This window comes from Ascaphus truei, chromosome 14, assembly GCF_040206685.1.
Source record: "Ascaphus truei isolate aAscTru1 chromosome 14, aAscTru1.hap1, whole genome shotgun sequence".
NCBI classification, from domain to species: domain Eukaryota; kingdom Metazoa; phylum Chordata; class Amphibia; order Anura; family Ascaphidae; genus Ascaphus; species Ascaphus truei.
In genome coordinates this window covers 23499862-23514658 of record NC_134496.1, presented here as the reverse complement: position 1 = coordinate 23514658, position 14797 = coordinate 23499862, and the positions used below count along the sequence as shown (strand labels likewise).

General features: G+C 43.6%; 1 protein-coding gene across 3 annotated transcripts in view; it reads right to left on the bottom strand.

Annotated features, from left to right (window-relative positions):
• Nucleotides 1–799: 799 nt before the first annotated feature.
• The window catches only part of ATR (ATR checkpoint kinase), a 73932-nt gene continuing 59934 nt past the window's right edge, over nucleotides 800–14797 (bottom strand). For all 3 annotated transcript variants that reach the window (XM_075570104.1, XM_075570105.1, XM_075570106.1), the window contains exons 37-47: nucleotides 13300–13397; nucleotides 12576–12808; nucleotides 12050–12184; nucleotides 10627–10827; nucleotides 9939–10082; nucleotides 6919–7069; nucleotides 6020–6176; nucleotides 5542–5695; nucleotides 3900–4051; nucleotides 1673–1778; nucleotides 800–1299 (exon numbers count right to left, since the gene is read on the bottom strand). In XM_075570104.1, coding sequence (XP_075426219.1) covers nucleotides 1126–1299; nucleotides 1673–1778; nucleotides 3900–4051; nucleotides 5542–5695; nucleotides 6020–6176; nucleotides 6919–7069; nucleotides 9939–10082; nucleotides 10627–10827; nucleotides 12050–12184; nucleotides 12576–12808; nucleotides 13300–13397 — 1705 coding nt within the window. In that variant the 3' untranslated portion in view covers nucleotides 800–1125. The remainder of the gene's footprint in view (nucleotides 1300–1672; nucleotides 1779–3899; nucleotides 4052–5541; nucleotides 5696–6019; nucleotides 6177–6918; nucleotides 7070–9938; nucleotides 10083–10626; nucleotides 10828–12049; nucleotides 12185–12575; nucleotides 12809–13299; nucleotides 13398–14797) is intronic.

Genomic DNA, 14797 nt, shown 5'->3' with positions numbered 1-14797 from the left:
ACGGGAAATAATTGCAATAAGAATTGCCTGCAATTGACCTGAAGTTAATCCATCCGCTGTATATCTAAAGACATTATACCAGGGGTGGCCAACTCCAGTCCTCAAGGGCCACCAACAGGTCAGGTTTGAAGGATATCCCTGCTTCAGCACAAGTGGCTCAGTCAAAGACTGAGCCACTGATTGAGCCACCGGTGCTGAAGCAGGGATATTCTTCAAACCTGACCTGTTGGTGGCCCTTGAGGACTGCAGTTGGCCACCTCTGCATTATACTGTGCAATGTGGAACTCTTCAAGGATAATACATTTAGTATTGTACACATGTTTTACAAACATCGATCAAAGGAAGCCATGTCCGATGCAAGTCCCTCTGGAACTCAAGCAGAATAACAGCCCAATTCTAGCACCAGTGTACGAGACTATGTTAGTCCATACAAATATAAAACCAACGATGTTGGGCAAAAGTGAGAATACCTTCCAGTGGAATAAATCTCGATGAGTGACACTACAGGTCTGGATGAAGACTGTTAATTTGGTGCTTGCCTAAGACCAAGACACTGCTAAAATCAACAAATAATGTATACATACACACAGAAAAATACATTCCAGAAGGCCTATATCTTAAACTGCATCTAAGAAATTCAGGGTTTCCTATTATTATAATAGTATTCCCATTAAGAGTGACGGCCGTGGAATGACAAGAGTTATGGAAGACACCACCATATGCAATCCCAACATAATATCTTTTCATCTGCACATGAGGATGTATAAAGAGTGTGTGTGTAGGTGTGTGTGTGTAGGTGTGTGTGTGTGTGTGTGTGTGTGTGTGTGTGTGTGTGTGTGTGTGTGTGTGTGTGTGTGTGTGTGTGTGTGTGTGTGTGTGTGTGTGTGTGTTATGTAAACCAAAATACAAATCAGAAAGAGTTGGCATTGCAGATTTAGGGTGTCATTTCACGTATTCCTAAATGGCTGTTTTGGCCGTATTCAACCCCAAAGAAATATTGGCGTCAATGGGGGGTTTAGGCCACTTTGGTGTACAGTATATAGAATTATCCTCTTGGAATGCGCCATCAAATACTTGGTCCATCGTCCAATATGGAGCGTTCTAAGTGAAGAAATTGTGAAATTGTCACATATAAGGCGCCCATCCCAGGTACATCTGGCAGAGAAAGTTCTCATCTGTGCCTTCTTGGATAAGAGAATGGACGTGTCCTTCGATGGACAGCGGCAGCCCCTTCACGCGATTCCTATTCTTAATCACGCCTTGTAGCCGCTGCTCTATCTCAAGCACGTGTGTTTTGGCCTAGTGGGAGATGGGTAAAAACAGGAAAATGAGACGTAACATTGATATGCGCGTGGCTATCACGGCTAACTGCTATTTCTGCAGAAATGTGATTCTATCTCCCCATTTCTCCCAAAAAATCAAGAACTAAGCCGTGTCCAAAAACAGAAAGACGAGGTAAATGTAAAAAAAGAAAAAAAAGAGGACAGGCCAATAATTTAAATAAAATGCCATTTTCTATTTGGGAAGAAAAAGACATAGTACATCGTTTCGTTTTACTATCTGCAAACAGTTGGACTTCTCCCCTTCACCCACTGAAGGTCTCTGCCATGAACCGCACACTCCCCAGCAGTGAGAGCATCAAGGTCATAGAGGCAGATTCAGGATTACCAACCTTTTCATTGACAATTTCCCCGGTCTCGTTAACTTGGTTTTTGCTGCTCCCCCTGGCTGGCTTACTCCATTCCACCAAAGGGTCGTGCAGAAAAGGTTTGAGAACGCTGCAAAACAAAAATGCAAGTATTGTATCCTGTTAGTTGTATTTCCCTGATATATTTTCAGTGAAACTAATAACAACTTTAATTAATAATAATAACAACTTTATTTCATACGGTATATATTCTTCCAATGGGACCCAGCGTGTCACAATTACAGTACAGTGCGCGGTACGCAGCACATAGGAATGTTACACACAGTCCCTGCCCTGTGGAGTTTACACTCTGATTTTGGTGCCTGAGGCACAGGGAGATAAAGTTACTTGCCCAAGGTCACAAGGAGCCGACACCGGGTATTGAGCCAGGTTCCCCTGATTCTTAGCCGCTGTCCTTTATCAATTCTTTTTTCTATTCATTTATGTTACAGAATTGAAACCAGTCGATGCTCTAGAGCTGAACCCGAGCTATTAGTTCTGTGTGCCCCCCCAGGCCTTGGGAATCTTAACTGTTTAGGTGCTGGTCCTCCATCCTGGATGGCGCAACAGATGATGTTGTGGCTTCCTATTGGCCCAAAATTTGGCACCCGTTTAGATCTCGCTTAAGGGGGCGGAAACCCCAGCAGCTAAACGAGTAAGTATCTCGGGAACCGGGACATCCCCAAAGCTAAAAATAGTGCCACTGATCTCCGGAGGACCCGTTGGTTTGAATACGGTGTTAACCATATGTGAAGTGAAGACTAATCCTTTCAAAGTTGCAAGTCCACATAACATATTAAAACTCGTATGAATTACCATTTGGCTGTGTGTAACATCAAAGTTTCACATATAACGTGTCTGTGGGGTTAATTTTGGAGTTGAAATTGGAGGTGAAGATTACAGGAAGATCTGGACTCTGCACAAGAAAAACTCTGCAGCTGTGAGAACTTAATGCTCTGATAATCTGCACGCTTCCTATCCTCCTACAGTATATCTGGGAAGTCTCTTCTCCTGCATCTCACTATGCCCTCCCTATTGCTTTTTCTGTTTACTGTTTTCTCACTCCTTTGTAAATGTTGCTGTTCTCTCCACCTTCCTCCCTCTCTATCCACATTTCTTCATCTCTCCCCCCCTCCACCTATGCCTATACATTGCACCATTATTTATACACCTCTCTCCCCACAACTTCTTTACTCCTCAATAAAAAGCACCTACACAAATCCTCTATTCACACCCTCTATCTACTCCTTCCTGCTGCTGGGGATATCTCTCCTAATCCTAGACCCAGCCATAAACACACCTGCTCTCACCCACGCCTCCCTGCCACCACTTCCCCTGCTAATGGTGTTAACCTATCTACTGACTAACCTTAAAACTCGCCCCGCAAATCAAGCATCCCAATAGCTTACACTCATAGCTACTGTCCCACACCCACAGTTACTGGTACCACCCATTGTGGCCAAGCACTGCCATCTGTAGCACCCTTTCCCTCACCTGCTGTCTCTGTAAGTCTCCCAACATACCACTTAGATTGTAAGCTCTTCGGGGCAGGGATTTCCTTTCCTGTTGTCTGATTTTGCTGCGCTTAATGTATTATTATAATTCCCTGTACTGTATTCTTTGTGAAGTGCTGAGTACACTTTTGGCGCTATATAAATAAAGATATACATACATAAACACCTTTCAACAATCTAATGCAGGGGTGGGCAACTCCAGTCCTTAAGGTCCACCAACAGGTGGTGGCCCTTGAGCACTGGAGTTGGCCACCCCTGATCTAATGCATTATCTACCTTTTTTTGTCATTGTTTCAGGATTTGAGATAAACGTATTAGCTTGCAAATTTCATCCCAGAGGACGATTCGGATTAAAAAATACAGAATACACAACACATGTTCTTTTTATTACGTGCTGGTTTGAAGTTCGTACCGCACAAAAGTAAGGCAGTAAAAACGTCCCAAGTTAAAGTGATATAAAGATGACCATAAATATCACAGAATATACAATACATGCAGATTTCAAATTGATGTCCCCACCCAAAAAATATTTATTTTCTCCAAAAAAACAGAAAACCATTGGAGAATTGCATGATGACGTGTGAGACCGGGAGGAAAACATTGGATTTCTGGACTTCTTCCACTAGACGGTTTTAAGCTAAGCAGATACGATGCTATACACAGAGCTCGGACATTTGAACTTAAATACTGGACATTACCTCATAAGAGGTTCTCTCTGGTCTCTCATTAACCTCATCGTTACTTCACATGCTCGTCGGAAAAGGCCTTCTGTCCCCATGGGACCCATCCCATTAACCATGTTATGAGTCAGGCGGAACGGGACGATTTCTGGAACTTCAAAAGTTTCGCCCTAAATGAAAAATGTATATAGGGGATAAGCAAACACGCAATATGATGGATAGTTACAATAGGCTCCAACTCCAGTCCTCAGGTTTTCAGGATATCCCTGCTTCGGCACAGGTGGCTCAGTCACAGGAAGACCCTATCAGTCTAGTCTGATCATGAGAGAGCGAGGGTAATTCTTGGCCATGACACCTGCACAGTCCATGGGGAAGCTCCTAGCTCTATCCCAGCCTCTTATTTATAGCATACTTTGTTAGGCTTAAGATACATTTCCCATTAGTGTATGGGAAAATACCAATCAATATCTTAAGTATGTCATAACAAGTGCTTTGGGTAAGCAGAGCTCTCTCTCGTCACATATTTACAACAAAGGAAGTGTGACTGTATGGGAAAGTACCACTCATTAGCTTAAGTGTGCCATGGCATGTGCTCTGTATGAGCAGAGCTCTCTCTCTACAGTATGTCACATGTTTACCATATATAGAGTTGTATACTACAAAGGAAGTGTAACTAATCAGTTTAAGTATGCATTTTTTTGCTACAACACACAGCACTGATTGGAGGAAGGCTAACAAAGTATGTTATAAATAAGAGCCGAGGCTGGGATAGTGCCAGAAGCTTCTCCATGGAACGTGCAGGTGCCCTGGCAAAGAATTCCCCTTTCTCTCTCGGGATCAGACTAGACTGGTTGGGGCTTCTCCTGGTGTTTGGAGCATTTTCCTGTTGTATGCTGTTTAGCTGTTCAAGCTTTCAAGCTGTAACTGAGAACATAACCTAAGTAAAACCCCTTTTCGATTACAGCTCTATGACTGTTTACTTACTCAGAGAATGCAAGTTATTGGCTGAATCAAGAATCTTTGCATTACAAGTATGTAACTGGTCCCTCAATTAGATGACATTGGGAAAGCCAGTCATAGTCAGATCTCTGTGACTATGGATAAACCATTTTTTCTGTCTGACACTAAAACCCCAACTGCAGTGTCTCTGATGCCGGGAGTTGCAGTGTTTAGTACACTCTATGTGCAGCCCAGTGTACTCAAGATAAAGCTACATAAAATGGCTTTGAAAAATATATATATATAACGTGAGCCGCTTTGGAAAATGTTTCAAAATGAAAAAGCAGCGTTGAAGAGTGTGCCGATTCAAGCACTTTTTTTGTCTTCAGTTTGAGCACCTTTCAAATGGTATATATTTGAAGTAGATATTTTATAACATACAGTGCTACAGACAGGAAGATACATGATGAATCTCCTGGACAAGTGGATGCACTGATTTTTTTTCAAGAATAGTTGGAAGACTTTAAATTGTTCACTGAAATAGGGCCTGCTCTGTTCCATGAGGAAGATTCGCTACCCTCTGTTAATCCCAAATTTAGTGCCATTCAAGTCAATGACCGTTCATGTGGGATGTGTGTGATAATTCCCATCAGAGGTCTGTTAATCCCAGCGATTATATGGCTGTCCGTCTGGTCCTTTTCCATTCCATGGAGCACCCTACCTTGTTGAAGAGACAGTTGAAATCCACGTGGACGCACTCCCCGGTGAAAGAGTCAAAGAGAATGTTTTCTCCATGGCGGTCTCCAAGACCCAGTATGTAGCCAACCATAGACATCACAGCAGTGGAACGGCAGTAGGCTGACCTGCTGTTGTACCTAGAAAGGGAAGAGCAGAAACCCATTGCTAACCTACAAAAAGCATTATTGCGACCATAAATTAAGCTGGATTGCTTCTCCTAATACAACTTCTCATACCCTGAAACTGGCAAATTACCCCTACCAACAGGAGTCTGCAGTATGGTCCCAACATACTAGAAAAGACTGAGAAACTAGGATTTAACATACTACGTAGCAACATATCGCTAGTTATCAGCATTCTTTGAACACATATATTTCAATGTTTTGATCTCTGCCAACATAGGGGTTAAAGAACACAAATATGCATCAGATATTGTAACACTATAAATCCCTATTACTGACCAGGATGTGGGATCAGGAAACGTTCTCAGGAACCAATCTTGGAAGACAGGAGGGTGACGAGGCAGCAGGAACTCCTTATAGACTTTCAGCTTTTCCTGCAGTGTGGCGACCTTGGGTAGCATGCACTGACGGAGCTCCTTCCCGCTCATGTATATTCCTGGGAAACAGAGGAAAAGCTTGTAGGGGATAACTGAGGATATAATAGCATATCGCCTTACGATCAAGGACCTACATTCTCATCCCTTGCTACTTCAAGTGGCAATCCAAGCCGGTTTTTTGTTTTTTATTAATTTTTTCCCTTAGGATTGAAGCAGGGGGTCTCCAGGGCTAAACCCCATTAATGTAATCTCCAGGGAACCCCTGTTTCTGAAGATATTTAACTATGTAGTGGATGCTGCTAGCTGCTCCGCTTTTCAAAGCTTGCGTGGCCTACGGGCTAATAGGAAGCCGTGATGTCACCTGGTGCATCTTCCTATTGGACCACGTGTCGCGGGACCTTTACAAAGCAGAGAGATACCGGCACCCCTACGGAGGTAAGTATCTCCGGAAGCAGTGGGGCCCCGGAGATTAAATGAATGGGGTTCAGCTCCGGAGACCCCCTGCTTCAATCCTGAATAAAAATAATGTTAAAAAAACAAACAAAAAAAAACAAAAAAAACCTGTCATTGCTCCTTTAATTTACCAGTCCAAAATACATATTTATATTTGTAAACAAACCATAACTTTAAAAAGGTCACCAGATCGCACAAACCAAGACACTTTGTAGGTTGTCATGCTTTTTAACGGACCAGCGTATTAATCGTACAAGGTTTTCTTCTGCCTACGTTTTCGAGACTGCTGAGGTCTACCCATCAGAAGTGATCTCGAAACAGGATATGGGAGTCCTCAAATACACTCACCTTTCTCCTTGTACAGCTTGGTTAGTATCTGGCGTAAACCCGCTGTGTTATTGACCCACTCTATAATCCCACATTCGTCATTCAGTGGAATAACGGCGTAGGTTCGGATGTGAAGCTCGCGCCTCCGGGACTCTGCATCCTTCCGCAAGCACTGTTCCATCACACATGGGAAATAAACACGCTGGTATATTACAGTATGTTCATCGTAATAAAGCCTCTCAGGATTAACAAGACGTGTAATATTTGGTGCAAGTAGCCAACACTCTTCATTATGTTCAATAATATGGAAAATAATGATATTACTCCCTCGCTTCCATGTTGTATAATACTATGGAGTACAGGCTGGGACCCCAGTTAGCGGTGAGGAGTATTGGATCAAACGAATGAGCTGGATTGTGCGCACGTTTCTGCGTTTCGGATTTTGCTGTGTCGTAAGAAAGCCCATTTGTTCTTATTTAAGGGAGATATTATCGTTGCTTTCAACTTGTGAGAACGGGATTGATGGGGTCAGTCCCCGAAACTTTGCCGCCTTACTTATTTTTCTGTAACATTACACCGTCTCAGCTTGTTCTTTATTAGTGTTCTGCATTTTTCGTGCTCTGTATTTTCATAGTTAAGCCCTTTTTTGTGCTTTACGTGTTTTTGCTCCTTAGCAGTTGTTCCATTGACCTCCTATTGAGGTTCTTTTTGCAGCGATCTTACGATACTAGAACGATAGTCGTGCGTCGTGGCAGAGCTGAGAGTGGCAGAGCTGAGAGGGGCAAAGCTGTGAGTGGCAGAGCTGTGAGTGGCAGAGCTGTGAGTGGCAGAGCTGTGAGTGGCAGAGCTGTGAGTGGCGCAGCTGTGAGTGGCAGAGCTGTGAGTGCCACTCCTGTGGATAAGTATTGTTACTTTGCTTTCACAATTTTGCAATTTGCATACTGTAGTTGTTTTCAACAATATAATGTATGTATGAATACCTTTATGTACCCAGCGCTTCCCAGCAGTAATACATGTAACAATAATATAACACAATGGGAATAAGCGCTTGAGACATAAAAGTAGCATTAGGAAAAGGCGTCTGCCCTGCAGAGCTTACAATCTAAGTAACAGTGTTTCTCACTATTTTGTGTATGTAATACATGGAGTAAAAACGTGTTGGGAGATGACTTTCTAGGTATCTTGTACAGCAAGTTCTTGTTCATATTGAGTGCTGGAAACCATTAGAAATGCATTACTATGTAGCCAATGCTGGGCTTACCCATAAGCTAACTCGGCTACAGCTTTGGGCCTCACAATGTGAGCGGCCTCAAAAATATAAGAAAATGAATGCATTTCAAGTTTTAAAATCGGAAGATAAATAAAGAAGATCTGGCAAGCGGGGAAATGTAAAATTTCCCTAAGACCTACGCTTCCGGAAGCGCAGGTGAGCCCCTACTAAAGCCGCTCTAATTGCGGCTGTAGGGGCTCAGTGCTGAGCGGAAGCGCGCCTCAGCACGCCTCCGCCAGCAAGCAACAACCATGGACGAGGCCTAAGGCTGCGTCCATGGTTCCTGATTGCGTGCTGAGGCGCGCGGAGGCTGAGGGAAAGCGGGTGCTTTCCCTGGCCTTAGACCGCGCGCCGTCCGGGGGCGGGCCAGTGACGTCACGGAGCTGGTTCGCCCTCATTGGGCGAACCGCTCACGTGACCGGCCCTACGCTCCGGCGAGCGCCAAATCTAAATTTTGTATAAGACCTACGCTTCCGCACGCTTGCGGAAGCGTAGGCGAGCCCCTACTAAAGCCGCTCTCATTGCGGCTGTAGGGGCTCACTGGTAAGCACCAGCACGCCTCAGCGCGTAAGAGCTGACCATGCCCGAGGGGGGGAAATAAATTGCTTCCTGACTCCAAGAATTGGCAATCGAATTACTTCCAGGATCAACATCCTTCCCATGTTTACTTATTTGGTATATCCCTGTATACCTTTCCCATCTAAAAAGATGTCCAACCTTTTTTGAACATATCTATTGTATCTGCCATCACAGTCTCCATGGGTAACGAATTCCACATTTTAACTGCCCTTACTGTAAAGAACCCTTTCCTTTGTTGCTGGAGAAATCCCTTTCCTCCAACCTTAAGGGATGACCCCGAATTCTTTGTACTGACCTTTGGATGAATAGTTATTTTGAAAGCTCCTTGTATAGTCCCGGATATATTTCTATATAATTATCATATCCCCTCTTAGACTCCTCTTTTTTAATGTAAATAAATCTAATTTAGCTAGCCTCTCCTCATAAGTTAGATTGTCCATCCCCTTTATTAATTTGCCGGCTCTTCTCTGCACTCTCTAGTTCCATAATGTCTTTTACATGGAGTGGTGCCCACTTGCCCATTTACCATCTGTTTTCAAATCCCCCAGCCAGTGTGTGCATGGCAGGAAAAATGTTGCTTAAAAAAACAGTACACAATTCTGAATTTCTAGACGTGCAGTATTACTGCCCCATGAAAAGCCTGGCAATTCTCGATTCGGATATGAATACTAAAACACGTTGTCGTTTTAAAGAGGCAATCCATGCAATATCCTACATGTGTTTTTTTTTTTTAAATTAAAATCAGTTCTGTAGTATTAGATAATACTTACTGCATTTTTCTGTAGTATTTTTCTACTCTCAATGCCATGAGCTAATATACTGAGCATCCTTTGATTTCTATAGCAGGGTTTAGCCACCTCCCCAGCAGTGCAAGATCTTTGTAACACTTTCCTGTTTGTGATCATTTGTTGCCAATGTTCCCAGCAGTTTGAGCTGCAAACTGTAACAATAGATAATGTTACCTTTGTAATATAAGGATACATTGTAGTTGCTGAGTTAAATTGACTATATGATTAACTGAAACTGAAAGGCGACCATTTAGTGAACCCTGGGCTGCAGGATCTTTGCTGAGCGTTCACGGGAGAACGCAATTATCGACAGTTTTAAGTAATTCGTTTTTATATTTTTTAAGTGCCGCTTGGATTGCCTCCTTATCTCTCCCAAATGTACTGCAGGACATGCTGGAACTCGCCTTGTTAATCAAGGAGTTAAACTCCATAAGTCGGCAGTCTTTCCGTAGATCATCTTTTGGTTTGCACATCATTGTGTAGGATTTGCCATCTGATCCTTTCAGAGAAATCTTCTTTGGTTTTTGTAGCGATGCCAGAATTTCCACCTGAGTTTAACAAAGAAAGGTCGAAACAGGCAACGAAATAAGAATTGATCCAACCAGGTATTTATGTTGCGAAACACCAACTAGAAATGCTCCCTGAAATGGAACGTTATTATATTCTTGCAAACGGCTGGATTCGTCCTGCTTACGGAAATCACGGGCTAAAAACAGCGAACATCCAACTCTCATGGTCAACTGGGGATTGTATCATTTCTAGATAACGGAGGTTGCTTTAGCATCACTTTCATGTCACTAAATATTCAATTTCAATACTAAATAAAGAGCTCAGAAAGCTTACATGTCTAAAATTCATTATTCTTTAAACGTTTCATCTATTTTTCTCGTCATCTTATTTACTTTCGTCCAACGTTACAAGACATATGTCTTAGTTTGGCCCAAGTACTTCTTCATCCGGATCCTATGCAAATAATTATGATTTAATACCATTATTATACATGCTCAATATAACATTACAAAGGCAGGCTAGAAACCTGCTGATATGTGAGTATCTTTGGGAATAAATGGAGGGCTACCACTCGTATCATACCGTGTCATCAAAGCCCGAGATATATGCCCAGTGCCCCGGGAAGGGGTCATGGTTGGCATGTGTGCCCGGGGTAGATGGCAGTGTCGGAATCATCACGGACTGCAAAGGAATAAGGATCTCGCTAAATGTAGGTTCTTCCACCAGTTTCTTGAGCATTTTGAAGTGGATGCTCATGCTCAGAGTGCTGCTGTGGGCATCCACCTAGATGATGCACAAACAGAACACGTGATGCTGTCTCTTTGGATACTACATCATCAGGAAGGATAAACAGTTATCTAGTACAACAAAACAAATTGGATACAGCATAAGGCTGAAGAAACCAATCATAGCTTATAACAGTACTAGTCATTAACACTATTTATAATAAAAGGAGCAATCCAAGCCGTCTCCACAGCTGAACCTCCATTAATCTCAGCTCTGGAGACCCCCTGCTTCCAGAGATACAGACCCCCAAAGGGGATGCCAGTGTCTCGGCAAAGTCACGGGGCTCAATAGGAAACCGAGCCTGATCACATCACGGCTTCCATATTGGTCGCGGGAGTTTTGAAAACTTCGCCATTACGTGATCCCTGCTAGCTGAGCGGCTACCGGCGCCCCTAAGGAGGCAAGTATCTCCGGAAGCAGGGGGTCCCCGGAACTGAAATGAATGGGGTTCAGCTCCGGAGACCCCCTGCTTCAACACTATGCAAAAAAAATAAAGGAAAAAAAACCCGCCCAGCTTGGATTGCCGCTGTATACTCATTTAGGGGATTATTCTGCATCAAGCAACCGATCGGACCATTTTGGGTCACAATTCCCCGTTAATGTTAACCAATCGGCCACTTTGCCTGGTGTACAATAAACCCTGTAGATTCTAAAAGAAGGTAGTACAGTCAGGCGGATTTTAGGTAAGATAGCAAGGGTTGACAATCCACAATTGCTTTATTCAGCCATTGAATCTCTAAATGGTAGGGTTCATTTTTTCCCAGGGACTGCAATGTAAACCCCACAGTTTCGTAAGAACCGTTTCCTTTATAGGGGCTATCTGACGGCTAACGAGAGATATGAGGGAATTTAAGGATTGAGCGAGTTGCCCAGGCTGAATAAGGGGAGTTTTTGTCAGTTGAATTATAAAACCGTAAAAGGAATTGTTCTTAAATATTCTGTAAAATGTGAATTGGAAACAAAGTGGAGTCGAACATTGCCTCCTGATGATTTAATATGAAGGCATGACTTTGCGACAGGCACCTTAGCCCTCGTAACTGAAGACCGAGACCAAAGCCGGACTCACCATCACATATAAGACAAGATTTTCCCTTTAGCAAGTGTAGTACATTCGATTTTAAAAACCCAAATGTAATTGCTGTATATGATGGAGTAAGCTTAGAGCTGCCTATTGGCCCGGCAGGTCTGTGTCCGCCCTGAATGCACTGCTGTTACCTACCGGCTTATTGCAGAGCTCCAGAAGTTTGTCAGTGAGGCGGGTTGCGTCTCCAATGAACTTTCCCAGCGCTGACTTCATATGAATGGCTTTCTCAAGGATTTCCTTACATCTGTTCACGCGCGTTGGATAGGAAGACTGAGGAGGTATATTATTTCCATTAGACAATGGGTGGCCAACTCCAGTCCTCAAGGGCCACCCAACCGGTTAGGTTTCCAGGATATCCCTGCTTTAGTCGTTGACTGAGCCACTGATTGAGCTACCTGTACTGAAGCAGGGATATCCGGAAAATCTAATCTGTTGGCGGACTGGAGTTGCCCACCCCAGCATTACACCAGTGTGCTTGATAATGTCACCACAAAGACGCATCTACAATTTAGCTCACACAGTATCGCTTCTATGCGGAAACGTAAGAACACGACAGATTCGGAAGCTGAAGTTAACACATAACTCGGCTCACAAGAACACAATGAACGCATTTATAAGAACACGTTTGATTCACCCCATTTCTTAGGTTTTGTCGCGTTACCTTAGACACAGCGGTCATCATCCACATCGCCTGCTGAGGGTAAGCCAGAAAGACCTTGGCCACAATTTCCTTCAGCACAGCAAACACTTCGTCATGAGAATGGCAGATCCGGGAGATCAGCTGGGAGAAGGCGGTGAGGAACTGATACGGAGCCAAGTGGTTGGCGTTATCCATGATGGCCTTGTTTATTTTAATTAGCTCGGTCTTCATTTGCAAACGGTCCGCCCGTCCGGCTGGAAGACCACGTGGGAAAGCACATGTTAGGAGTCGTAAAGTAATGGCAGAGTAACAGGCTTAATGACTAAAAGTGGTCTGTGCTACTGTGGCAATTCTAGCTCCAAGCGCGTTCACATCGAGGACAACAAATGCTTCAATTTAGAGAAGGGTGCCATACTCACCACCATACTTCACACGGTCACAGCACACGTGATACAGAGCAGAATAACACACCAGACTGGGATGAAATTAATATAAGGTGGTTTATTGAAACAAGCATTTCGGACCCTCGCTAGAATTTTTTCAAGATCAAGTGAGGAACAAACGTTGATTTCAATAGCTCGCCTTATATTCATTTCATCTGATTCTATTGTGCTACGCTGATATATTTCAGTTACATTGGAACAATAATTAAAAGTACTTTTCATGTTTTACACTGTAGTACTGCAAATGTGGTCAATCTAATAGGGTCAACCTATTCCGGTTCTGTAGTATTTAATGGCAGTACCTTTTTCCCACTCATACACTTTTGCTCCGAAGTCCAGCCATAGTGAGAGCATCCGAGGCATTGACTGATAGATGAATTGATTTCCATACTCCAGAGACCTGGAAAAAACAAACCAATTCCTTGGTATTTATGTCCTGAGAATGCGCCCTACCAGACAATCTGAACTGTGATACAATAAATCAGGGGTGGCCAGCTCCAGTTGGCCCGGTCGGGACCCTTACGCCAATCCTCAAGACCCCCCCCCCCAACAGGTCAGGTTTTGAGAATATCCCAGCTTCAGCCCAGGTGGCTCAATCAGTGAAGCCACCTGGGCTGATCGAGCTACCTGAGCTGAAGCAGGGACTGATTGAGTCCCGTGTTGAAGCTGGGACTGATTGAGCCGCCTGTGCTGAAGCTGGGATATCTTCAAAACCTGACCTGTTGGGGACTATTAAGGACTGGAGTTGGCCACTCCGGTATTAAAATTATAAGAACATGGTAGAACGTATGTTTGTTATGGATGCCGGTGGCCTCCGTTTAACAGAAAGATGCCCACGGTGATCCGAGCCCATCCATGTGCTTTAAGAAGACATTTAAAATAATGGCCGTAATACTATTTGCATATTGGCAAAATACTACAGAATACCTGCCCCGATCCATTCTTGGATTCATGGTCGACAAGAATTGTTTAAATTGGTAATATGAATTCTGTTGATGTCACTTCAGTAAATCAGTCTTGTGGATAATCTCACGTGGAACCGACTGCCCTTGGAGTTGTAATGTGATGGCAGGTAAAGTAGACCGGTTTAAGAAAAGATTAGATACTGTGTTTTTAGGAAGAAGAGTTTTATATATTGATACACCAAGCATGTTAAAAGGAGCAATCAAGGGGCGATTTATTTATTACAAAGGATTGAAAGAGGGGGTCTCTGGAACTGAACCCCATTAATTTCAGGTCCATGGACCCCTTTTCTTCCGAAGATACTTGCCTCCATATGGGGTGCCAATAGCAGCTCCAGCTGGGCTTAAAGTTTAAACCTCCCGCGTCACGTGGGCCAATAGGAAGATGAACCTGATGATGTCACGGCTTCCTGTTGGCCCGCAGGAGCTTTGAACAGCAGCCATTATATGATCCCTGCTAGCCGAGCGGAGCCGCTACCAGCGCCCCCTACTGTAGGTCCTATCTCCGGACACCAGTGGCCGCTGAAGCTGAAATTAGTGGGGTTCAGCTCCGAAGATTCCTTGCTTCAATCCCACGACAAAAGTAGGGGGGGAAATGGCATGTTTTGATTGCCTCTTGAAGAGACACATGTTGATCCAGGGACTACACTAGGAAAGGTTTTATCCCGTGTGTAACATAATTAACAAATGTCACACAGATTTTTTTGTTTGCCTCTCTCGACATCAATACAAATAGAATACAATCAGCTCTGTTAGAACACAGCAAAAGGTCGCGTTCCATTCCATTGTCCAGCCTAAAACTACAATGTTCTTGTGTGTGTTACATACGGCAATAATA